At 47.4% G+C, this 26,850-nt stretch overlaps 1 protein-coding gene across 1 annotated transcript; it reads left to right on the top strand.

Annotated features, from left to right (window-relative positions):
• The first annotated feature begins 640 nt into the window (after positions 1-640).
• Positions 641-26,439, top strand: LOC142590125 (uncharacterized). The gene is made up of 7 exons (XM_075701994.1): positions 641-1,050; positions 4,383-4,498; positions 10,960-11,115; positions 17,621-17,655; positions 22,820-23,022; positions 25,243-25,363; positions 26,068-26,439. Exons 1-7 carry the CDS (start codon positions 839-841, stop codon positions 26,149-26,151), a joined length of 927 nt encoding a protein of 308 aa, XP_075558109.1. The 5' UTR covers positions 641-838; the 3' UTR covers positions 26,152-26,439.
• Positions 26,440-26,850: the final 411 nt, after the last annotated feature.

Genomic DNA, 26,850 nt, shown 5'->3' with positions numbered 1-26,850 from the left:
GCACAGATTCGATGAAGGCTTGTAAAGATTGTTCACAATAATTTGCACTAAATAAAGCGATTCCGTACTAAGAACGCGCGCGGTTTAGCTGCAGAAACAGCAACAACAACAACAAAAGATAAAGTTGCCGTGGCCATTAGCGCAGCTGGCGCAACGCGTTCGAGCTACAGTTCAAAACGCGCGTGCCCGAAACCGAAATCCGAAGATGTTAATCTCATCCGCTTGGTGCGCTACAGTCATTTCGTCCGCTGATCTCTATGGGAGTTTCCACTCTTGTTCACTGTCCTTCTTTATGCCGGTATGGAGACCTCGTCTAAGGAAGACCTGATTTGTCGCCACAAGACGACAACGATGACGCGTGCGTGCGGAGGCAGTTTCGTTTTTGGCACGAGCGCGCCTCACGGAACAAACGCCTCGCCAGCGCAGGCTCCTATGCCTGAACTACTGCCTGCTACAATGTTTCTGTTTTCTTGAGTTAATGAATCGTCGGCAGGCAACGACGCCTGTGGAGACATAACACGTCAGACATAACAGCGGCGCCTGACGTCCGCTCCATCCCATATGCGTTTCCTCCCCTGTTTCGCCACTGCGTATTCTCCGCACCAACGCGACGCCGGCGCCGTTGTATAACGTATTCTGTAGCCAGCATCCCGTTTTTTTAAGGGGAAACCAGCGGGGAAACGTTCTCTCCTGGAGGAAACCGTGTCAGTGGCGATGCGCATGACGGCTGTGTGAATCAGCTGGCAAAGCTCAGTGGAGCAACAGAAATTGGAAGGGCGCTCTTCGCATATGCCATCACGCTTCTGAACGACTATCGTGAGGCAAAGGTCACGCTGAAATGCCGCAGTGCGAGCGTTCCCGTACAAGGAAGGGCCAGGGTCCTTCGCGTGCTTTCTTCTCTGAGGCCACCGTCGCGATCATCATCATCTGTTGCAGCACGTTCCCGCGTGTAGTCGGCACGCATTCCCTGCACGAGAGGCGAAGACACGTTAGAGCCGCTAAACCCCGTATGCACGGACCTGTCGACTTCCCAAGTGTTCCAAGCCCACCGTGAGTTCCTACGCCTTGTGCGCTGGCTCAGACGATGCCTCATACCCCCCTCCGGCTCCGCGCCACGTTAAATTTTCGGCTGTAGACGGCGTCTGCTCATTAGCCAGCGTGGCTACTTGAGCGAGAAGGCCCAGCTTCCAAAGAGTGCCGCTTGCAATGCTACGTGGGACGCATAGCGCTTGCCGATATCTGCCGCGATTTCGTAGTCTCTGTTTAACTCTGTGTCGCTCTAATAGTCCACTGTTCGGGGCGGACAGATGTGATCACCGATGCACGTCAAACGTAGATCTTGCCACTTGTGAAGCGCTAAAAGTGCAAGAACGAATAGCATCGGAAATGATACCGCTACAAAATAGCAGCTGTAGTAAGTAGCTTAATCTTTAAACAAATAATTCGTGTTGACTTTACATTATCTGCAGTAACCTTGCGATCTTTACAAATCAACAGTGGCGCCTGATTTACACAGCTGACGTCTGACTGATCCCATTAGCGTTTCATCGCCGGTTCCTGCACACAAACGCGACACCGGCGGTGTTGTAACGTATTCTGTCGGCAGCATCCAGTTTTTAAGGAAAAAGCAGCGGGAAAAGGCTCTTTCCTGAACGACACCCGGTCAGTGACCGGACGCATGACGGCTTTTTGAATCAGGCCAAGCCACCGGGGCAACAGAAATTGGGTCCTTCAATACTTTTCATTTGGTCATGAAACTTCTCCGAAAATTTCATATAGGAACAGAAGTTGGCGCCAGAGGTGCTGGCGTGAGTAGGTGAAAAATCTGCCGTGCCATATGGCCGGGCTGTGCAATCAAATCTTTCGCTAGGAAAGGTGTCTCTCCCACATTTATTTCAGCATCTTTGTAGAGTGAAGATGCAACGGGAGCTTTTGGCAAAACAATTTAATGTGCGATGCGTTTGTGCCTAAATTACACACGAGACCGTTTTATGAGTGACGTCGCCCCACTCCCCCTAGCTAGTAGCCTTCCTAGCACGAACTATTTCGTTCGGCTCTATCTTTTTTCACTTTGTCCAGTTAGTTTTGAATAAGTCAGTTGTGTTTGGTTAGCTAGTTCAGTATGTTATTAGTTGATTAGTAAGTTAACTATATTTGCCTAGTTACTATATTTAGGAAGGTTACTAGTGAATTATTTTGTTATTTCAGTTAGATAATCAGTTGGTTAGCTTTGTTAGTTTATTTGTTTACTTGGTGTATTACTTATCATTATGTAATTATTTTATTGGTTGAGCTGGTTTTGTCACTGTAGTCTGTTACGTTACTTATTATTGAGTTTAGCTAGGGAATGTAGCAGTTAGATTAGTTCATTAGTTCGGTTAGTTAGTAATTCCTTTGATAATAGTTTTCGCCGACGTCATCGCGGTTTGATATTTTCGGGTACTAGTTCGTCGAGAAGCGGCATAAGCAAGAAACGTGACAGCACAACAGGCGCGTCTTGCATCGAACGACAAAGCTGTTTTGCATCCGCGATGTGGCAGCAGTGCGTTCATGACCCCAGGGAACTTCCGGTCAGCCAACTTCGACAGTCCAGTTAGCCAAGAAAAAAGAAGTGTTTTGTCGCATTGTATACTCCAGGCACATATTCTTAGTGTTTTCAGATATAAGGAACGTGCGCTGATCATCAAGCTCATGTAGGGGCTTCTTTTGTTGCACTTAACACTGCAATTCACCTGTCAAACGTTCCAAATCTGCAGCAAAACTGGTGCCAGCTGGAGGGTCCTATAAGTTTATAGGCTGTTGTAACATATGCCGCTACTGAACTACTAACGGTGAAAAACAGTCTCCGTCAAAAAGGAAATGTGCGCGCGGTAATACGGTACCTAGACGTCATCCTGGCCGCCATTTTCTGGGTACTAGTACGTTGAGAGCTGCGTCCCTGACGTCCCATATAAGAACTATACATTACTTTAGTAATTGTCTATTTGTGTTTTAGTTAATCAGTTGGTGAGGCTTTGTTAGTTAGTAATTACTACTGTAAGAATTAGTAATTATTCTGCAATTGGCTCCGGGCTTATAAATAATGATTTAGTAAGTTAGTAATAATTTAACAGTAACTAGTTCTAGACTTAGTAATCTGGTAATTAGTTTAGTAATCAGTTGTTTAGCATCGTTAGTTTAGTAATTACCTACTTTAGTGAATCACTTGTTAGCTTTGTTCGTTATATTAAGCGCAATTATATAAACCTGCGATGTGAAGTTGCTCTGTGGTCGATTTCTAACAATGAATTAGTCCAAGTGTACAATTTGAATTATGAATTAAGCCGCTGTTGCGGATGCATTCCAACTTGGAAGTGAAACAAGGCCTTATAGTTTCGAAATTGCTCGCGCTGAAGTTTCTGAACACTCTACAGAAACAGGGTGGTGATTTGCACGTTGTGCTTTGGGGATGGCGATAAGCGTCGATGATATTCACACGCCGGCAAAAGGCAGTCGACCCTTGCGCAATAGTGAGCGTACGCACAGAACGCCTGTGGCGTCCGTTCGGCCTCTGCTCCAGTCCACCTTCTACTTGCGCCAGCGCCGCGGTTCGCCCACTGCGGTCACTACATGAAGCTCTGGCATAGCGTGAGGCGGAAGTTTCGTGAGCTATACTCCGTTTCATACATCAGGTGCAACGATGTGGAAGCTAGAGGTACTCTCTGCAGTGGCTGCGTTCGCACTTAGAAATAGCCCGGTGTCTCCTGACCCGATTTTTGTGAAAATTTTCTTTATATAAGCTGTTTTGAATGAAAAAAGAGAAGAAGGAATTTACTCTTAGAAACAAGCAAATTATGTACTCATACAGCTGATAACACGCTGTTTTAAATTAACTTGCGTTTCGTTGTTTCTTTTCGTTAGCCGTCGCGGCGGCCTCACGTGCATGCTTGCGCGAGCAAACGAGCAAACGTGATTTGAACGTGTCATTTTTTTTTCGAAGTGTCAATGGGTGGTTACATCGCGGATGTTCATCCTGCGACAGTCACACGTGACTCAAAGAAAAAGTAATCCGCCCATCTCTTCGCCACCGTTAATAAGAATGGCTGGACATGTTCGCTTGCTAAACAGACATAACACCGACCATGATAGGCGAATGGCTATGGCGTTCTGCTGCTGATCGGGAGTTTGTGAGCTTGCTTTGGGGTCGTACTGGCCCAGCTCCTTATAAGGAAACATTGCAACAAAGCTCATGTGCCATGCTTTACGCGCCAGCAGAAGCACATTTAACGCGCGGGTATAAGTTAACCGGATCATCTCAACAACCTGAAAGTTACTTTGGCGCTAGAAACACAGTCTTACTAAAACAAATGGGCAGGTTGACCACTGTTTTTGTTTTTTTGCAGAGCCGTACTGGAAGAGCCGGGCCTCACAATGGCGACTACAACGCGAGGCGTTGTTGTACTCGCGTTGCTGCTTGGCCGAGCACTGATGACTTCGACCGAAGCACCCGGAGCCACCCGTGAGAGTCGTTGCTAAAAGTTTGTGCTTGCGTGGTTCACCGTCGTGATAAATCTTCAAGGAAAGCTATCTGTACTGTTAGTATATTCGTGCAGGGGCGCATGGCAAAACATACAAAGAGAAAGGACACAAGACGAGCGCCACCACCAACTACAGTTGGTGGTGGTGCTCGTCTTGTCTCATTCGTCTGTGTATGCGTTAACTTGCGTCGCGGTTCTAATAGCACGCACTGCGTCACCAGCCAGTCCCGCAAGCAGTTCTCCTAAGAGCTATGCTATCGGATGACCTGCCAATAACTTATTTTACTTCCCATAGACACCATCGTTTTCGCGTACGAAACCTATGGATCATGTGCACACGAAACGCGTTAAGACTTCCACAGCCTGTATTTGTCCGTTGGTGGCTTTTAGAATTTCGAACAGCTTTATTACAGCCCGTGTGCGGCTATCAGTGCGCAAAAGGTATCGCGGCTTAGGTCGGCGCGCCATGTATAACTATATAATCAAACGACGCCAGTGCAGCAAATGTATATATATACCTCCTCTAGACCATTAAAACGGCACATGGCCTTTTAATGCTTTCCTTCTGGTCGCGGTACTCCCATGTAACGCTATGCCAGCGCTTTATATAGCGCTCGCAAGTGGGCGCACCGAGGCGCTAGCGCATAAGGTCCCTCAATAATTTTCAAGGTAGCGACATCTGCCGCGCGCGTCACCTATAGGAAGTTCCTGTAGCAGACGGCGCCCGCGCTAAATTGCGGTGCCGCGGCATTCGTGAGGTGAAAGAATATCTGCATACGTGCGGAAATTAAACCTACTGGTGCCTGACTGTGGCGAAAAACGAAAGGACCCGAACTGCTAAATTTAGTCCTTTAATTACAAATGAGCGCTCCAAGAAAAACGCTCAAGAGAGCGTAATGAGGGCTTGATCGCCTCGATTCCGCATGTTTACATTTCGTTCGTTTGCGCTCAATCACCGCGCGAGCCATGGTGATTGCTTGCGCTTAATCCCGTTTGCTCTGTGAATTATTTTGCTTGTAACTGTGCTGCGTACACATAGCGGTTGGTTTGAACGAAGAAGTCGTGTAAAAATGAAGGCTGACAGTCGCTTGGACCGAAAAACTTTCGACATAACGTCGCTCAAACGTGCGACTCTCAAAGCGCGCGACCCTCACGGCAACTAAACAACATCCTGTGTGTGTGTGGAAACGAGTGCGCCAACAGCCTTCTTGCCGCTGAGTGTGTCTTTCCTGTAGCGATTACACGACGACTGCTGTGTCTTGTGGTTCAATGCTACGAGCCAGTGCAACTGTCGCGACATGATGAAGCGGCGGTATGGATCGTGTCAGCGTGTCTCCTCGATCGTGTTCGGGCTACCAGCGCGATCTGATCTCGCGGCACACCAATATCAAGCGTAGTGTGTGCGCGTGTGTGAATGCGGTTGACTGTTCTCGTGAACCGTGCGACGTCGCCACGTAAACTCGAACCATGACGCGCATTGTTGTGTTTATCCCTATTCGCCTCCGTGCACCGCTAAAGCCCCGTAAGAATTAGAGGGCCCTTATACGAAACGCACGCGGATTGGCCCAGCTATTACTGCACTGTGTTTTGCTGGCAATCCGTGTATCGCTTGTGGCGTTTTTCTTATGTTAATTTGCAGTTGTGTGTTTTTCATCAGTAATATGGCATTGCCGATTACTGAAACATCTTTGAGTGTAAGGGAAACTTGGAAGGAACGAGCTCGCAGCTGTATGTAATGTACTTTGATATACTGTATTGCGCTTTATTATTTGATGGCCAGTAGCAGTGGCTATGCAGTATTCGTTTTTAAAAGCAGACTAATGCAGGCACTTAGGAATATATTTAGTCACATATGCAATGCACAAAATACGATTAGGATATTGGAAATGACATTTTGGACATATTGAGAGTTGGAAGTGAGAGTTGGAAATGGCTTTTTGGACATGTTGTAAAGCGCATGTAACAACGCGCGCACAAACACAGGAAAGTGTAAAAGTAGAATTCGCTGCTGAATTTTGTTATTTTTTATCGCACGTAACGCTATGCGGATATTTGTCAGCGAGTTAATGCGTTTCTGCCCCACTATTTACTTGCATTCTAGGTCATACTGCACTTGCTAAGTCAACGGGCTCGTAACGCACTAAAATCAGTAATCTCCACAAACTTCGACCGTCAACATTCGTGCGTGCGAATGAAATACTACTGCAGCTCTGCACACACAGGTGTATACGTTCTCTCGCACCTTCGTATCGCTCAACGTTACTTTCCTCGCATAGTCGTGCAGTTACCGACGGTTCAGTCTTTCCGTCCATTTCTATGCAACCGCACTTACCTTCTGGTTAGGTTTTGTTTGCCGCGCGGGATGCAAAATAACTTCTTGTAGCCCTCCGTCTGATCTCGTCACCCATCCGCACAGCAACAAGGCATTTCGGTCCTTCGCATCCTAGGTCATACTGATCTATTCAGCGGGCTCCACAACGAACTCAAATAAGTAATCTCCACAAACTTCGGCTCTCAACATTCAGGCGCGCGAGTGAAATACTATCACCGCTCTACACACGCACGTGTATACTTTCTATCGCACCTTTGTATCGTTGTATGTTACTTGCCTCGCATAGTCGTGCTGTTACCGACGGTTCGAAGTCCGTCCGTCCAATTCTGTGTAACCATACTTTTCCTCTGGTTAGGTTCCGGTTGCCGCGCGCGATGCAAAATAACTTCTTGCCATCCTTCGCCCGGTTTCGGCACCCAACCGCACAGAAACGAGGCATTTCGGCCTTCCCGGAACGAAATTATCGCAGCGATGTGCATAGCACAACAGGCGAAACGCGCGCACTTCACCCGGCGCGCAGGAACTTTCATGGCGGCAAAGGGGCGGAGCAAGGTCACATGTCACCGATCAGCCTATCGCAGGCGTTGTCGGCTTCGTTATATTATTACTCCGGTCTCGTTATAGCCTCGTTTTAGCCTCGTTATATTATTACTCCGGTCTTATATGGTAAGCGATGGCGGTGTCGAGCAAATGCCAACCAGACGTATAGCAGACGACACCACGTGGGTGAGCATAATCAGAACCACGTTTGTCCTTGCTGTCGGCTAAGCAAACCTCAAGGAATTGCTGAGAAAAAAGTGTTTTGCAAATCAAAGCAAGCCCAAGCATTCAAGTAAACGCGGCCTCTAGTTACAGCGCCGAAACATGTGTTGTTGCGACGTGTCACCAACGCCGGCGTACGGCTGCGTCTTCGCCCCGATGGCCTCGTTATACAGCCATTTCGGGGGTCCTGTTTCTGCCGCTGCTTCTGTTATCTCTTTAAGAGGCACAATAGCCCACGACCACTAGCGAAGCAGGTAATAGAGGGGTGCTGTGCGCGCCATTGACGCGCCGGCTGACAGGTGGCCGTGTCATCGGCCTTGTGCCACAGCATTCATTTATGCTCAGTTCTACCCCCTCGCCGCTAAAATACCTTCGCTCGTTGCCGCACCCACTCGCCTTATCCCCTCTCCCCTTTAGAAGAACCCTACCTATATATACTGCGCCGAGGAAAGCATATCTCGCCTTGAAAAAGACAAGTCGACTTGTGGAAGCGTTGGCTCCCACTTTTACCTTGTTCTCGTTGTGCTCAACATCTTGAATTTCCATATCCCGCCTTCCTCTTCTTTTCCCTGGACACCTACTGGGTTGTGCCTTATCTGTATTATTTATTTATTTATTTATTTATTTATTTATTTATTTATTTATTTATTACAATACCTTCAAGGCCCACGGGGCGTTAGAGAAGGGATTGGAATAAAAAAGGTCGTAATGCAGCGAAAAAGAAAACAATATGGTATACAGCAGCGAAAAAGAGTAGGTTTAGGCGAAATGCAAGATCAGAATAGTAACAAGGCAGATTAGGCAAACACAGTTTTTAGCGGCAGTTTTCAATAAACACGTCTCAAAGATATCAGTAACGGAGGTGGATAGGTGGTTGCAATCGCTGTTCAGGGCGACGTAAGTCGCCTTGAACAAGACAAATTCACTTGTCGAAACATTGGCTCCAGCTTTCACCTTGTTCTCGCTTTGCTCATGGTATAGTAAAGTCACGGTACCATACGTCGATGTGATTGTGCTGCAGTTGTGAGATTGCATTCGATATTCGAGTGAAATGTGTGACGTAAGGCGGCTACACATAACCAGTAAACCACTTTTAAAAATGGCAAAGTAGATGGCAAGTCCGTGTTACCATACGAAAACAAAGAGCGCTAAGAACGGGACTAAACATGTAGGAGCACCAATCCTTGTGTCCTTCTGCTTAGTCTCGTTCTTTGCATTGTTTGCTTTTGAAGTCATGCATCAATCAGCTCACGAATACGCGCTTATCCGTGTTACCAACAGCGAGAATTCCTGCAGTGACTTACCGCAGTGTGAAGTCTCCAATTGAGCCAGGCTTGGCAGCCACCCATCGCTTTACAATTTCGTCCTAACGAGCGGCGGAATGGGCAGTAATAAGAAAACGGCAGAGATTGAATTGGCGTCAGATGCCGCGTGACTTCAACGTCACCTGACTGCTCGCATCGTAGCGAATCCTGGCTCACAGCTGGAAGGCGATCGCCGTCTTAGCTTTCTGGCACATTAGCATTTCCGTTTTCGATTAAAATGAAGTTCCCGGAAAGAAATTTCCACGGTATTTCTTTTCGATTTCAACAAACAGACGCTAAACAGAAGCTGCAATCCTGAGAATCAAAACTACAGATGAGTATGACTGGTCCTTGGGCTGCATCTGCCCGAAGGTTGTTTGAACAAGCTTTCCGCTTATTTAAACCATTTAATTTTTCCTTCATCTTCTCGTCCTCCTAATAGGGCGTTTCAAATGAAATAAGAAACCAATCTTAGATCTTAATTGCGACAGCAGCGACAAAGTGCAGCTAGATTTATTGTTTCAATTCATTCTGTTACACCATCTTAATAATAATCTACAATCTCTCGCCGTTAATAATAGCGCTAGGATTCTCACTCGTTAAAAAAATAAGGGATACTAGTTACGAGGAGGCCACTAAGCGATTGTTTTTAATTTGCCTTGCGCCCACAGGTGAATTTTCCTGTTAATATTGATTGGCTAATTAATAAGTATAAATGCCTGAGGTTATAGTTTCTTGCATGTTCGTGTAGGCTCCCATATTAAACTGTGTGCGTCGCATTTGAAAACATAATATTGAACAGTTTCCAACTCCCCGCAATTTTCTCAATTATCTTTTTTTTTTCGTGTTTTTCGGAATTGGTAGAGAGATGGGTGGAACCCTAGCCCGATTCCTTGCAGACTTCTTGCTGTGGTAGGTCACTGCAGGAATTGACGCTGTTGGTAACATGGATAAACGCGTGTCCGTGAGCTGATTGATACATGGCTTCAAAAGCAAACGATGAAAAGAGCGAGACTAAGCAGACGGGCACAAGTGTTGGTGCTCCGTAATGCGCATGCATTTACAAACCTGAGGCGCTTGCGACTATGCGTTATCGCGCCGCTGGGGACGCCTGGTAATTTGCCCGGGTCTTGTGAGCTTCGCGCAGACTCTTGACAGTGGTGGATGTCTGTGCATGTGTCCCCCGCGCCGGCCTCTCCCGCTGGGACCGCTCCTTTCTCCTGCGGTTGCGCGTCGGCTGCTACAGCACGGCCGCCCGATTGCACAGACTGCACGGAACTGGCAGCCCCGCATGTGTGGAGTGCGGCGAAGAAGAGACTCTCGAGCACCTCCTGTTGCATTGCCCATCCTTTGATGTTGAGCGCACTGCGCTTTGTGCCTCGTATCGTCGCGCGGGTCTGCCTTGCGACACGGAGGGAGCCCTTCTGTTTCCCGCAGCGCACGCCTCTATCGTCAAAAGAGTGCTTGCTGCCCTCCTTGACTTTTGCTGCGAAACGCAGCTGAGAGCGTGGCCATAAGCCCCGCATATCTCCTTCTTCAACCTTGTCCTTTTTTTTTTTTGCCGCTTTCTTTCCTTCTCTTCCTGATCCTTTTCTCCCCACTCCCCTTACCCTGTGCAGTGCTGTTGAGGTGTCCTCCTTTGAGAGACAGTTACGGCACTGCACTTCTCTCTTCCTTTCTTCTAAAAATCACTACACACACACACTGTGCATGTGTTAATGAGGTCCCAACTGGCTGGACTGGGCACCTTCGATTATCTATTCGTGACAGTCCCGCACTACCCGAGCGCAGTGCTTTCAGCCGATGAGCGCTGTGAATGCAGCGTCTCAGGTACTCCTGGGCACTCTGGAGACTTAAAAAACGTAGAGTCGCACTTCAGTGGGCGACGCCAACGCTGCGTGCGTTGCAATTCGGAAATTACTCTTCAAAGGATGGCGGTCTCCGCTGTCAGGTCTTGCTGCCGTCACCAAACAGAAGCCCGAAGAGCCGATAAAGTATGATTTCTTTCTTCTTTTCTTTCTCCCCCACTGTCCTTTGTTGCCAGGCTGCGGCGAGTCAAGAAAGATCACTTTTTCCAGTACACGGCCCGGAGTACCAGTGAGCCATCGGGTGACGCCATCAAGCACCGTTCTTCTGAACGTCTTTGTTTGGTTGCACCGCGGCTTCAGTGCCTCGTTGAGCTCAACTGAACTCCCGAAAGGTATACTTGCTGAGCAGTGCCTTTTTGGCAACGGATCGTGGTTGCACGAATGGCGCAAAGACACACACACGCAAACACGAACAGAAAGAAACACGACGCGTCGTGCTGCGCTGTGAACCCTGCCTTGGTATTTATCGCGCTAATATTCGGCGCTAAAATCCATAGAGAAGACAAAAAAATAAAGAGAGAGGTCAAGCCAAGCATACTATTGTTACGTGTTTCTATGTCGCAGTAATACGTCGGTAATTCGATACTAATTTCGGCGCATGTACATTTGTCATCAAAGAAGTCGCCACAAAAAGGATTGGCACAAGAAAAACAGACTTCTTATATCATTTATAGAAAAATGGGGCTGTTCTTACGGCATGCAATTCCAATTGGTGGCAGCGTTTATAGCTTGGGCGAAAATACGTTGACACCCTCTGGTAGAGCAACTACATCAATACAGAATATTGCAAGATAGGCTGAAGAAAGTGAAAAGAAAATTTATAATTCATGTAGGGTTCATAGGAACATGCAGAGCCGGCCAGCCAGAGAAGAAGAGTTCTCAGGGAAAAAAATCACCGACGGTTAGGGTACTCCCTGATGCGAAATTTGAGTGCAGCTCTATACGTGTTTGCGTTTCGCGATATATTGAAGCATCGAACCGTTCACCGCACCGACTGGCAAAGGTGCAACTCGTGGCTCTCTATGTAGACCGGCCACACAGTTGCCGCTTCCCTGCCACTGCAGCTTATGCAACAGCATTCTTCACCTAGAAACGCTCGCAGCGAACGCCACGCGTGAAGGCGAGCTTTCTGGTTCCTTTTGTGCTTTCCCCGCGCGCCCGGTGCCGCTCCTGCTGCGGACGCGCGGACGTGAGCGCCGTGTGGTGGGGCTTAAACTTTGCTTGCTCCGCTTTCCTCCTCGGGCTTCCGCTGCACCCTCCTAATCCGCTTTCTTCCTCGCGCACACTTCGCTTTCGCCGTGTTTCATCCCCCACTGCGCTCATATAGCCGTATCAACCGGGCAACGGGGGCATTTGCCCCTCCCCACTGTCATAATGCGGGGGTTGGGGGGGGGGTCAAAGTATGTCGTTCGACACTATCCTCTAATTTTCTGGTGGCCTCTCCTGAAGAAGCCTGTCGCCTCACCCGCCTTGGCGCTGTCGCTACCCAAGATAGCTCTAAAGCGCGCTATGGCCGTTCATGCTAGTATGAGCATGACAATCTCTTATCGGCTGGCGAGGCTGATGTGGGGCCGCGAATGATTACCAAGCTAACTGTATCGTCTGTCCCAGCAAGGATTATCGGATTATTTGTGAAGGCGCAAGCCACCAGACGTTCTTTTATTCGGCGTATTTTTATCGGCTGAAACAGCGTCACGTTTTGAGCATTTAATTTACGAATGGTGTTTTTTTTTATGTCCTCCGTTTCTCACACTCGCTCGGTAATGAAACGGCGGCAACCTTTCAGGGATATACCGCTTTTCGACCAACGTTCGGCAAGACAGCGATGTCGCGCGTTCCAGAAGAGAAAAGAAGGAACATTGTAGATATAAGCCGAGCAGTCTACACTGAAAGGCACATACCTGCAATGACAAATTCGCCGCTTTCGACAGTGAATCGAATCATCCAAGCGTACCGAAAAGAGCGGAGAATTATGGTTGCTTCACGTAAAGCCCGGCCAAAAGTGACTACTGAAGACGACGACGTGGCCATTGTTGCGGCAACTGCGCACAGTCCAACTGCAAGTGCTGGACGAAGTTAATAAGAGTGCAGGAACTGGCAGGTATGTCGAACACAACCGTGAAGCGCCGCCTGAAGGTGGCGGGCCTCAAACGCTTCGGACCCCTCGTCTCAGGCATTTAGAGTCTCAGCCGAAGTACGCGGGGTCCAAGTCGAAGGCCTGGGATCCCAAGTGAGAAACCGGAAACTCTTCAAGGAAGACTCGCGCTGTGCCCTCGTCGACGTTGTGCTGCTCCCTCACCTTGTTTAGGACGCCATTTCCGGAATATGATTTCGTGGTGTAGCATGAGAGCTCGACCATACACAATTCCATGAAAGTTGCCCTGTTTCTAGAGAATCGCGACGTGGCAGTCCTCGAATGGCCTCCCCAGTGGCCTGACCTCAATATCATTCAAACTATCTGGGGCTACATGAAGTCTGCTCTGGGCCACTGTGGTCTATTGTTCAAGAGGAGTGGGAGCGGCTTAGATTAAACACCAACATTTGTCGGTCCCTACAGAGCTGCCTGCAGAACAGAAGACATGTTTTTTGCCGCAATTGAACACTCACAAAAGGAAGACACATAAAGACAACGCAGGCGGCAAAAAACATGTCTTTTAGAAAGCACCGACTAGGCCTATAAGCAGTTCTGTTGCAGAACAGAATGTTGGCTGTGATAGGCCGTGGAAGCGAACCCACCTGCTACTCAGGGAACTATCGGAAGCGCAACCCGCACGCGAAAGTAAAGACTTCGCATGAGTAAAGCCTCAGCGGCCTCAACAACAATACAATTTTTCTTGCTAGTTAGCAGCTCTCGTTGTTGTTCTTTACACGCTTGTTGCCTATGCTTTGCGCAACATTTCGCCTGTCCCAAGAAAGAGCTGTGGCGGCGGAAAACCTTCAGCGGAGAACAGTAGAGTGACTGACCATTATAAGGCGTTGGAGTACCACGATTAAGTTCCCGTGACAGGCAATGCGCTTCCGACCAAATACGCCGTCGTTCAGCCTGCTTAAGGACGCAAGCAATGATTCGCATATAAACAAGCACTTGCATTGTGGATTGAACGCTTTGTGGTTTCTTTTGTTGTTCAAATTACGGCATATGTTGTCGATTTCCATGAGTTAGTTGGTCACAGTTGAAGTCGCATCAACCGATCCGCGAGCGCCTTCGAGCATCGTTAAGCGCGCGACCACTCCGACTAAGAAAACTGGCTGCATGCTACCAGCATGCAGACAGTTAGCTGTGCTTTACAGAAAAGCAAGTGCGATGCGCTCCTGCGCTTTGGCAGACGACACGCCCAAGCCCCGCCCAAGCCCCGCCTCCAAGCCCTTGTGTGCCTGCGGCGCCGCTTAGCTTCGATGTGCGGCCACGCCGCATGCAGTGGCGCTACACGTAGCGCGGCCATTATGCGACCACCAGTGCACCGTGTTCCTACAAAAAAATATATATATATTGTAGGGTTTTACGTGCCAAAACCACTTCCTGATTATGAAGCACGCCGTAGTGGGGGACTCAGGAAATTTCGACCACCTGCGGTTCTTTAACGTGAACCTAAATCTAAGTGCACGGGTGTTTTCCCGTTTCGCCCCCATCGAAATGCGGCCGCCATGGCCGGGATTCAATCTCGCGACCTCGTGCCTAAGCAGCCCAACACCATAGCCACTGAGCAACTACGGCGGGCGCTCCTACTAAGAGTGGACGGCCCTGTACATGTGAACTTTCGGGTTTAGGAAGCCAGGGCCCGTATTCGCAAAGAAAATATAATTGTTTGGTGTCCCGTTAAAGGAACGTGGTAATATCGGGAAAGCGAAGCGTGCATCCCAAGAAGCAGTGCCCGCGCTTCGTTGCACATTCCAAATAGAAGTCCCATAATATTCGCAGTCTGCTTATTGTGAATAATTATATAGGAAGCTCTTAGAAACGTCACGAACGGTCATTTGCAAATTTGCGGTCCAGCTTAGAAAATCAAAATTTCCGCTTACAAATCCAGCAATCCTGACATATCTATGTTACGCAAGAATAATGAGGATATACGCAATAGGAAATTATTGAAATTTAAGATAAAAATTGTATTTAAGTTTTGTTTTACATCACTGAATCTCGGCTTCTGTGAGGAGTGTGAGGTGATAAGCTGAATTAGGTGCAGTAAATAGGCAATCTGCATTGTCTTGTAGCTGGGTGTACATTTAAGGCGAGTCACGTGGCCACATGACCTGGCAAGCAGAGAGCTACGTTTAATCGGGGGTCACTCGCTACAGCACAGCTGCTCGTGCTCTGGATCGCTCCACATAACGCTCAGCCATTTATATAAGGAGCCACCACATGATGGCGTTGCGCCACAAGAAGTTTCGGCCAGAACTTATTAATTAGTTTAGCTCGAAGATCGAAGCAGTGATTGCGATAGCAGGCGCGTGAAGCCTGTCCTGGAGCGCAGCGCAGACGGCACCCCGGAGGTTGATAAATTGTGGTCAATGAAAGATTAGGAATAATTACACGATAATAATCAATGAAGTACGGCAGTTGTTAAAACAAGCTATACTTAAATGTGACTGTTTGGGCGTGTTGGTAAGAGACGAATGCAGCTCAGTGCGCACAAGACCTGTGCTGTGTGTCTTAGCCTCTCCTTCTCAGTCGTCGTGTTGGGCGCAGAAACCTGCATTCAATACTTAAATATTCTTGATGCAGCAAACATTCCTGAGGGAGAGCGCAATTCCTTTAATAAAGCAAACGTTTCTATCCTTTCTGCCTAACTTTCAGGTAAACACAAAAAGGTCAGTGTATCGCCATCTCGGGAGTTTGCGTTATGACGATTGTGTGACGTACGTGCAAGGGACCTGTTTTTGGTGGAGCCCAGAGCACAGCACTTTCGTGTTAGAAAGGAACTACTTATGGTATACAGCTATTCGAAAAGCGTGACCAAGGACATATTGCTAGCGAAAGCGCCCCCATCACGTGGCGAACTGCGCGCGCGGTAAGAACCTGCGCGCGCGTTTATCATATTTAGGAGGTGACTTGCCAACAGGAAGCCGTTTTTCGCAACGGATGCTGACCTGTCTAGCTTGCTTCCGATGCGTTAGAGTTCGTAATGTGTGACATAAGAGCTTGCGTAAACACAGCCTACAGAAAGTTCGGAATATATTGGGTGTCCCAGCTAACGTTATAGGCGAAGCGGTTCAGCCCAAAAATATCATTCAGTAAAAAAGGTGGAAGCTAACATTTTAAGACTGCGGTCTTTGGTTACCACAATGGCTGACGACCGAGCAGCGTAGATCTTATAATTTTATCTCGCACCGTGTCTTTTAAATATACGTATATATGTTTCGTTGTATACGGCTTGGCTAACGTTATCTGGGACACGCAGTATATCCGGTATATCTAACTGTGCAGCGTTGCAACTGCCAAAGCAATTGTTATGCAGAGGCGTTTTATATATCGCTTCTCGCTGGCATGTTTCAACTTCGTGTGATGCGTCACAGTGACTCGGTGTTACGTTAGGCCATGGCGCATGCGCGTCCTATACCGCAACGATTACTGTGGCAGGCTGCCGTAATTGCGTATGGGCAAAGAGCTCAGAGGGCAAAGAGGGAGGGCATACAGGTGCTGGTTCTTCGAAGAAACGGGGGTGACAAAAGCGCCGAAAGAAGAACGCCTGTACGCAGGCGTTGTCAATGCGGCGGTCCTAGCTTTTTCTTTTTTTTTTTTTTTAGAAAACGGGAACTGAGGAGGTGTAAGGTTCCGACATTTAAAGAAATACGAGCAATAAACACGAGAAAATATCAGCGCGTGAAACAAGTTGTGTCAACATGTGTTCGATTAAGAGAGAAAATGCTCCGTGAAAGGCAGTAGTATTGGGGGCGAGGAGTTCGCCATCTGTCGTAGTACGAGGGATCACGCGGCGCACTCCTCGTAGGTTTCGCTTACGGCGCTCAATAAAAACACCACGCGGCAGCCCTCCTGGACATTTATGTTGTGCTCCCGCAGCAACTGCGCATTTCGCGACCGGGCGTATAGGGACCTGCCGATCGCGGCTCACCCTCGCGTACCATGTATGGAGCAAAGCGGGTAGGCAGCGTGGGAGGGAGATGGGGGGGGGGGGAGGGGGGATTCGACTCCGCCGACAAGTGCCTACTTTGCACGGTCGCGCACGGTCGCACGAGCCGTATCCTCAAAGGTATCTGCAGACAGCTCGCACCTTTGTGCGCGCTGTGTTCTCGCAGCTCTTGCGTTGAAGCGATCGACAGCACGAAGGTCAAATTCACTCGCTGCTGCTGCGCTTGCTCACGCCAGCGCTTTGACAGCCAGTGTCCGAGCTAATTCAATGTGATGCGTTCATGTTTGCTTGTGTGCGCTGATACCATGCTTGTTAACTCAGTTAGTCATCGGATTTTGCATGGCTGATAAAATCACTAGGCTATAGCTTCGCATAGCTGTCTACTAATTTGTTATCACAATCGATGCTTCGCCTTCCGGGCGGAAGTGCGACTTTTCTTCGACTTCATTTACCGTGCCCTACACAACTTGTTCCTTTCTCCCTTCCCCAGAAAGTACGGTGAAGAGCGGCGCCGCGCGTGCACAAAGCATGATATGCGTAGCAGTTGCTGCCCTGACGAAGAGACGTCCTTTTGTCAAAATCCTGGCTCCAATAGCACGCCTTGTTCGAACTATTGTTCGAACACACACACACACCATATATATATATATATATATATATATATATATATATATATATATATATATATATATATATATATATATATATATATATACGACTGACTGGGTATCTCTATCTTATTTCGCAGCCCTGAGACACGCGGACGTACTCGATTTCACCTTGGTGAGTATTGCATGAAATGAAGTTTGGTTGTGAAAAGTTGGGCGTTTTCACGCATGGCACATGAGGCTCTAAGGAAAACAGCAGACATGTTCCTCAAAAAAAAAAAACGCATTCGCATATGAGAAATTGGCGCATCCCACACATATCGGTCTTGAGCGAAGCTGTCTTTAACGTTTAACAAAATGTCTTCACCACATCTGCGGCTCAGCGCCCTTAGCTCAATGCACTCATCGTCGTCCCATTATTTAAGACTCCCTGCTTTCCGGCTGCTAGATGCTGCAGCCATGCCATTACGCAACTTAGACATGCTTGCACGTGCGCGCGCAGACAAGTTGGGTCGCTGGGCAAGTGGTCCGTTCGGGCACATATCCTTGTAGCACATATATCCAAGTGGCCCCATGGTGTTGCGTAATCACCAAGACAGAAGCAGTAGCCAGCACCCGAAAAGAGTGGGGAAAAGGCAAAGGTAGCTAGCATTGGTTTAAAAAAAAATTGTATTTTTGCGCTCGTCGAACCGAAAAACCAATTTAAGATTTCAATCTATGAATGGTAACGAGTGAGTTTGCAAGGCATCTCGACGTGGAAAAAATTTTGACGATGACGCCAGTTTCTAGACATGCGCCGTAAGGCTTCTGATACGACGAAACGCAGTGGTGTACGACGAACACCAAGGCGTTTCGTCGTACACTTTGAAAATTAATATCTCGAAACTGTCGTAGTCCTGAAAATTCGTTTCAAATTGATGCGCCTTGCGCAGTCACCTCACCGGCTATAATTCGTAGATTGAAGTATGCGCCGTCAAGTAAATTAAACTGTTAGTATGCTTTAATCTTTAAGGTATTTAACTTTTATGAAAAATTAGAATGCTTAAGTAAACATTTTAATTGAATATTTTCATTTCTCATAGAAGTAATGGCCGCCTCATTGTGTGATTTCCTCAATGTTTACAATTCTCCTGTCTGCCGTAGGCATTTTTATATTTTGTGCCGGTAAAAAAAGCCTGGTACATATAATAGACAGTTTTAGTATAGCGTACGCTATACCATTGCGTACGCTAAAAAATAACGGATCGTCTCTGCGCATGCGCTGAACGCTAAACGAAATAGCGGGTATAGCCGGCGTACGCAACGCAAACCAGTTAGCGTTAGCGTTTTTGCGGGGTTTGCAGAGCTTGCGGGAAACATGGCGGCGGTCCCGGCAGCCCACTTCGAATAGAATTTGGCGTTGCTTTTGTAAAATGCACTTCGTTCGTAGCAAATGACTGTGTAAACGGCTTTCGCTTAGTCTCAGGCCGCTTCGACGACAGAGTATTATGGATAACCTCGTGGTGTTTTCGAGATCGCTTCTCGTTTCGAACGAGTCAAAGCCTAATGAAAGAAATCATTCGAGATGTCAGCGCCACCTGTCGCTAAAGGCGCGAAATAGCCGCAACGACGGCATATGGCCTCTGAGATCCAAAGATATCGCCGGCCAACTAAAATTGTAGAAAACGTGCGCTGCTTAGCGTACGCTATATTATAGCGTATAGCGTACGCTATAGTTGCGGACGCTAAACTAAAACTGTCTAATACATAATAGGGAGTTTTAGAATAGGGGCCCCAATAGTTTGGGGCCCCAAAGAGCTTTGCGGGTGTTAGCATTGGCGCGCGTAGGAGTGAAGAGCTTTAGAATAGGGTTTAGAATAGCGCCACTACGGCGTCAAAGAAGAACTATTAGAAATATTTAAATAAAATATACCATTTCATGATAGGGATAATAATTTTTACTTGCTTGTATTCACGTTTAATTACAATTTAGAGGTCATTCTCTGTAAGCAGCAAACTATTAGTTGCGCTTAGTTTTGAGCAAACCAACTTTACTAGCCTTCACCAGCCAAGCTTAGCCGTGTTAGGCCTACGAGCCATAAAATCCACAATCGAATTCAAAATCAGCGGCGTCTAATGAGTCAATCTTCATAACACACGCTAGTTGAGAGAAAGCGATAACCGCAGTCACTTCTCCCAGCTTGCGAAGCTCACGCGCTACCGCGAATCGAACCCAGTTTTGTGCTAGGTTAGAGCCGTCGCTTCGATGGGAGCCGCCATGTTTTCCGACGCAAAGCTTTTGGGGCCGCTATTTGGGCTCCCGCTAAATCGGTGAAATAGCGTTCCCAACGCAAAACCCAAACGGAGTTTGCGTCTTGCGCATGCGCAGTGGCTTCGACGCTATTTCTTTGGGGCCCCAAAACGTTTGGGGACCCCTATTCTAAAACTCTATAATAATAATAGATAGAATGTAGTATATTACATATAGCTATATGGTCTATTAAAAAAAAAGTGCATCCATGGCGTACTGTAGGGAAATACCGATATAGCTATGGCTCTGATTTGAATTACTTCAAGCTGATTTGCCGTGCACATCCTTGAGTGACTCATCCTTACGCCACATGGACACAAAAAATTACATTAAATAATTGATGCCTTAAGCTCCCTAATGTTTTATTTCCGCGGAGCTGCCACGCTTCCAAATTTAATGACATTCTGTACGATAAAATCGATGACAGCTACTCTGTGATAATGACATTAATCGCAACAAATGTCATTTGTTGGAAATGACATTAGATTTGCCGTGTGACAGGGATATTAGATTGAGTAATTCTGGGGCAGTAATTAAAAACAAATGTGTTTACAACCTTAGTCCAACTTAGCAATTAGTGTAATCTAATATAACTACACTAGGGATAAATTAGCTTGAGTTCGTTGTATTTTACAACTTTGGAACCATCTAGAGCAACTTCGACCATTGCAAGTCAAATTGAAAGCGAAAAACCGGAATGGGACCGACGGCGTCGAAGCCATCGAAACGCCGACCCGAGAATGTTTGCCATATACAACTCCTTACAAAAGGCTTGTAGTTGAAAGCTATGCATAGGTTTTGCATTGAAGTGATAGAGGCTGCCTCAAAAACTTGAATTTGGCTTGACTACGCAAGTCGTGGTGACGAGAAAATCCGTTTTTTCAGTCGAACGCGTTGTAGCGAACGCATGCATAAGGTAATGAATTACATCAAGGTAAACGCCATTAGCTTTGTCCGTTTGGCATTACGCAAATGACATTAGCAACGTAATGTCATTTTCTGTGCCCGTGTGGTGAGGGTATCGGTGCACATCTCATTCTCTTGCCGCGAACGAGGCCGTGAATGTGTCCGGCGACGGTTCGGTTCCGGTTTCGACGGTGTCCGGTTCCGGTGCCGGTTCCGGTTCGATTCCGGTTTTTCGACGGCGTCCGGCGACGGTACACCCGTTGCGATGGCAGTCGCTAGCCTCCTTTGTTACGACTTACGACAGTAAATGAATATGCAAGTGATGTTCGCAATCAACATAGCGAAAGCAATGTGATCGCGCAGATCCGAAGCACACGCTGGAATTTGTATGACGCGAAACTTTCTGAAGCGTTTTATAAAACGTCATAGATTTCAGTCATGAACAGTGCCAACACGGGACAAGAAATAAAAGGATGGTACGCGCACTCTGAGAGGCCGACGCAGAGATGTCTCTATACATAGTATGCACGTGACGTCACATCCGCTGCTGTTGTCTGTTATCAACAGGCGCGCGCATAGGCCTATAGGTTCCCCAAGATGGCGCTGCTGTAAACCGGAAGTCGCGGAGTATCGTTGAATGACGTACGTGCATACTATGTATATGACGAAGGCCGTGCTTGACGCTGGTCGAGGGTGGAATGTTGTTTAAAGGTTTACATACGCACAAAGTATGTGCGTGTGTAAAGACATTTAACCCATTTTGTACTCGTGTCGCACTAGCACATTCGCATTGCAGAGAGTTGCGTAACGACGGGAGCGTACCCAGCGGCACGAAAATTCAGTACCCCAGAGATGAGAAATTTGAATGCCGTGCTGAAATTTAAAACGCTGAATGGCTTGCGGTAACACACTAAGATGTCGGTGTGCTCGGGAGATTGCAAGGAGCGTACATTTGAGGTACACGTTTCCTGTTATGATTTAATGATTTATGATTTAAGCACCGGTAGACAGTTATTCTATAGTACCTTATCACGCTACCTCTTGCTGCGTGTGGGTCGCTTTATGGCGTTGCACTCATAAATACCAAGTTAAGCCTTCTGTGGCTTGTCTATCGAAGCTGCTGTGAACGAGGTCCGCTGTTCGATTTCAGTCACGGAGGCATGCCTTCCACTGGGGGCCCAATCAAGGAGGGGGGAATGCAACAACGTTCGTGTACCGTGCTTTGGCTGTATGGGGAAAAAAAAAGGCCAGGAGGTGAAAATTGTTCTCGCGTCTCCGATCAATGCATGCTTCAATATTGGATCGTCGTTTCACCCCGTAAAGCCTCAGCATTTATTATGAAGCTTTTATTGACCATCTGGTAGTCTGTTTTAGCACCAACAAACCTGTCTAATGTCCCTATTTAGGTACGCGTGCTTTGCCTTCTCATGTACTTGTCATTTTGTCGACGGAACTTATGCAGGCTGCTTATATATCAATAGTTGGGTAGACTATTTCCGTTGGGGTTTTCTTTTTGTTTTTGTCCATTGCTAAACGGCTGCAAACATACAGCTGAAGTACCGGGCTGTAATTGCGCGAGCAGTTTAACACTCTGCGCATTAGACTTTTTTTTTTTGGATTGACTTCCTTATTGAGTTTCTGGGGAACTGAGCCTCACGATTCACACCATCGATCAACGAACCACTCTATTCATAATGCAAAGAAGGGGTAAGGCGTGCAGACATGGACACACGAGAAGTGGACAACACGAACGCCCACTATCAACTGGAGGAAGCACTGCGGCAAAAAAAAGGAAGACAAAACTCATCTGCGCATGCTTTGGAAAGGTGGCACCACGTGTCGATCGGGTACACCTGCCAATATGCGTGAGAGGTTAAGGCATTTGATCTCTTCCTTGTGCGAAGTAGTCGAAGGCTGACTCACGCACGCACTTTCACCATTATTGATACGCCATGCCTCGACCATAAGACGCGTATCTTCCTTCCTATGCCTGTACAATTGTGAATTATGATTATCAATCCTTACCAGCTAGCTCAGCTTTCTGTCGTTATGAACCACTCTATGAACCGCGAAGTCATTCGGCGTAGACGAGACTGCGACTAACGCTTACACGACTCTTGGCCTCTGTTCAACTCCTGTACAGCTGACGAAGCTGGCCCTTAGCTCCACTGGCTCCGTCGTCCTGCTGGTCACGTCGCTGTTCCTGGCCCTCGCCGTTCCAGTGGTCGGCCTGATCGCGCTCAAAGGCGCGCGCGAAGCCGTCTATAGCCAACCTGAGACGGAACAACAGGCGGCATCGCGCGTCAAGACCAGCTTGGGCCTGTGGATACTGATCGCCTCGCTTGCGTAAGCCGGCCATGAGCACGTCCATGCCGGACCAACTCTAGCTTAAGTTTCTCCAACAAATATGAATGCTCGCAGAAATCTTCCTTCGAATAGCGAATCTGCAACCGATGTTCTTGTTTAGCGCATACATTTCTTTTCTTTCTTTATATTTTAAAAAAATTCAAGTCGCTATAATGGAACGGAACTGAATTTAATATAACGTTGAAGCCCGCTTGCAAACTGTTCGCTATCGCTTCGTGTTATTGTGATAGCAATTACGCAGACGCTCGTTCACGCCATCGGCACCACCGCTGCCACCGCCGCCGTAGTCTCGGTGTCCGATCGCTTTCCGCGCTGAAGGCTCGAAGCGCCCATCAAGTCGAATGGCGGGGCACTTGAATATATAGCTCCAAAGGAAGGACCACAAAACAAATTTCGCGCCTTCGAAAACAAAATGACGTCACTTCTGCTTTTAACGGACATGGCGTCACATTATTTTTTCTTCCGCCGGAAGTGTTCCCACCACATACAGATGGCGCTAAGCCCCATGAACCGCCGATGGACCGCCATGTTTTGAACTTATGGGCTCCTATGGAAGCTTCGCTACCAGGTACATTTACCTTGATATATCTCTAAAGGCAGGCCTACAAAACTAATTTCGCGCCTTCGAAAAACAAAATGACGTCACTTCTGCTCTTAACGCACATGGCGTCAAATTATTTTTTTCTTCCGCCCGAAGTGTTCCCACCACATACAGATGGCGCTAAGCCCCATGAACCGCCGATGGACTGCCATGTTTTGAGCGTATGACCTCCTATGGAAGTTTAGCTACCAGGTGTATTTACCTTGGCCTAGAGATTCAGAAGCTTTGGATGAGACAGCTGCTGCGTGCGTTGTCCAGGATAAGTCTGATGAAAGAGAAACGCCGAGATATTTGTACGATGGGGCAGTTGAAACTACGGTATTTTTAATCTAATAGTGAAAACACTGGGTCAACGCGCTTTCGACTAAATGAGACTGACTTGCATTTGGAGGCGTTAGGGGACATCTGCCAAGACGTACATGACCTTCATGACTAACATGACACAAATGTGATATTCATGTCATGACCGATCATTTATGTTCGTCATAGACTCTTGTCATACAATGCCAATTTTGGTACATACCCAAGTTATCAAAACGACCATAGAGCACCAAGACGTAGGTCGATAGATAGATACTGTCGAAGAAGGCAAAAATCGCCAAGAAGTGCTTCGCATTAAAAAAAAGGGAACACATCAAATTCGAAATGTAAAATAGCAGCTATAGACTGTGTCGAGCACTAAACTGTCGTCGCACTAAAAATAAATGCTACGGTGCCTAAGAAAGAGCAACAATGCTTAATAATGCTACCCAATGATTCGGGGCGAGCTCGGCATTTTTATAAAGTGTTTCAGCGGTGGCGCAGAGTCGGCATATTATTCTTTCGCGACTTTCGGAAAGCTATACGAAGAAAATGTTTGAATGCCTACAACTGGGGTAATGCGTGCATACATGCCACTATGAGTACAGAGTATGCAGACTATTGGTTCGCTTCTGCATTTTAGAGTGGAACACTAAGGCGTCGGTTGCTGCGGCGAGCGTCGGCCTCCTCGTAACCGAGAAAACGAACACAGCGAAGGATGAAAGAGCAAACGCGTAGCGCGGATGAAAGACGGCGATAGCGAAGAGAGCGCGAGGAGGAAAGCGGTGCAGGATGATATGGCGAAAGCGCGAGAAGAAAATCGCGGCGCCGCGCAAGACTTGCCCCTGCGGTGACGACGGCTACGAGATGGCGCCAGAGTAGCACTCGTCGTCTGTGCACCGATGACGCCACCGATGCCATATATGGAAAGAAAGCGCCGCATGAGCGGAGGCCTTTCTGCGGCGACTGCTGTGAACCGCGCGCGCGCGCCTCGCCCACGCGCTGTTTCTCGCGATCTCCCGATTAGCGAGGCACTCGCACCACACTTCGCTCCGTTTGCAACGTGGCACGCACGAGGCAGATTATTCTCGCCAGCCAATATTTCGCGAAATGAAAACACGTATACAGCTGCGATCAAATTTCGCATTAACGAGTGTCGGAATCGTCGGTGAATTTTTTTTAAAATTATGCAATTATGTATTCTTTAAACGTTTGCCTTGCGGTTAACCATCAGTATTAATTCTACATCCGCTTGAGAAATGCCGAGCTGTCTGTTTGTCCGAACCTCGTTTCTGCAGTTTCATGGTCATCGGTGCGTTATCAACCGTACAACATGTGAGCGCGACGCGAGACGCCGCCATGAAGCAAGGTGCCTTCTTAGTCAACACCATGCCCGGAGTTTCTCGGAAACTCTTAAACGTGAGTGTGCTGCGATTGATTTCGAGTCAAGCGTCTATTTCGCACGTAGCTAGCTCATACCCTTCCACAACAGCGTCGACTCCTTCAGCGGAAAATTGTAACTCACCAATGCTAAATCTTGCACAGAGATAACGCGTGACGGAGACGTTGTGAAATCTACGAAAAGAAATTGTCGCCCATATAGTGTAAATATAGGCCATTTCTGATCCACCTCCGCCATTACAGACTGTAGTCAATATTAGAACGACAGAAAGCTGAGCTAGTTGGTAAGGATTCATTATGAATAATGTAGTGAATAGTAGACATATAGCTACCAGGTAAATTATGCCGGTGAAAGAATAGACGTTAAATCGTCGTACCATGTAGTGGCTCAACGATCCCCGAACGACCGTTTCACATCATGCTGTTGTTCTGCAATTAAGGAAAATTCCGTAGTGGGCAGGTTGGTTCGACACACTTACTAATCACAATCACCAGTTGACTGCTTCCGCTCAGGTGTCGTATGCTGTTTTGTCACTGAACTCATGCCCCTTATTTGCTGTGCGCAACAGGGTTAATCATGTTATTTTGCATTGAAGAAAGATTGTACTTAGAAACACTCTTTTCCCACTGGCACATTCCTTCTTGGCACTTACAGGTTACCTATATTCTATCTTGATCCTGTATTTGAACTTCACACATCTTCGCTTACCTTGTCTTTACAGGACTGGGGCATCATATCAGGGCTCAACGTTGAGGAGTTATTGAAGGCTCTTGACCAAAGGCTCAGAGGCAAGCATGTTTTGTAGCCTTTATCTGTCGTGGAACGTGTAAGGTATTGCTTTCGCATACCGTTACCCTGTAGATCATGGCAACATCTATGAATAACTTGCTCGAGCCAAGATGCAAGGAGACCATGACGAAGCATATCGGAAATTAACTCCTTTTTTGTGCCTACAGCTATTGTTAAGTAACATATATTTGCGCTGAAGTTTTTCTTGGTATTTAAAGATCGAAGAGAATACAAGTAGCTCCGAGTAGCATTCAAACCTGCGGCTTCCTTTTGTCACGTGTGGTGTTCCACCAGTTAAGCTACTGCTACGACGACCCGCCCGTTCACTTCTTGGGGTAATTAGCTAAATGGACTTTTCGCCTAGTCGTGGGGGCCTTAAAGCAGTGTCATCAGTTTAGCAACATTGCAGAACCACGTGACTTGTTCGAAAGTAGTGGGAATTCACTAGTACATCTTCAACACGGGTATCTCCCACAGTTATAGTGTCTTCCACGGCCGTTTCAGGTGTTTAAGCATGTCAGTCAATTAATGAGTATGAAGCAGAAGCGTAACAGCCATTGCTAACAGCTGTGTTAAGGCATCAGCGGGAACAGGAGCGCAGAGCGATCGGTACAAACCGGCACTGTACTGAGCCCTGAGAATGCTAGAATTGGCACAGTGAGAAGCAGTTACACTGCCCTAAAAAACAAAGATCGGCACCCTTGATCTGGACAGA

This window comes from Dermacentor variabilis, chromosome 8 (genome assembly GCF_050947875.1).
Source record: "Dermacentor variabilis isolate Ectoservices chromosome 8, ASM5094787v1, whole genome shotgun sequence".
Classification (NCBI taxonomy): domain Eukaryota; kingdom Metazoa; phylum Arthropoda; class Arachnida; order Ixodida; family Ixodidae; genus Dermacentor; species Dermacentor variabilis.
This window is presented reverse-complemented; position numbering and strand designations above follow the sequence as displayed.

Excerpts from the sequence above, each read along its gene's own strand:
- LOC142590125 (XM_075701994.1), top strand. The coding sequence starts at position 839 with ATGCCGCAGTGCGAGCGTTCCCGTACAAGGAAGGGCCAGGGTCCTTCG. Across the intron at positions 11,116-17,620 it reads CTCAACTGAACTCCCGAAAG|CCCTGAGACACGCGGACGTA; the intron begins GTATACTTGCTG and ends CTTATTTCGCAG. Across the intron at positions 23,023-25,242 it reads ATACTGATCGCCTCGCTTGC|TTTCATGGTCATCGGTGCGT; the intron begins GTAAGCCGGCCA and ends TCGTTTCTGCAG.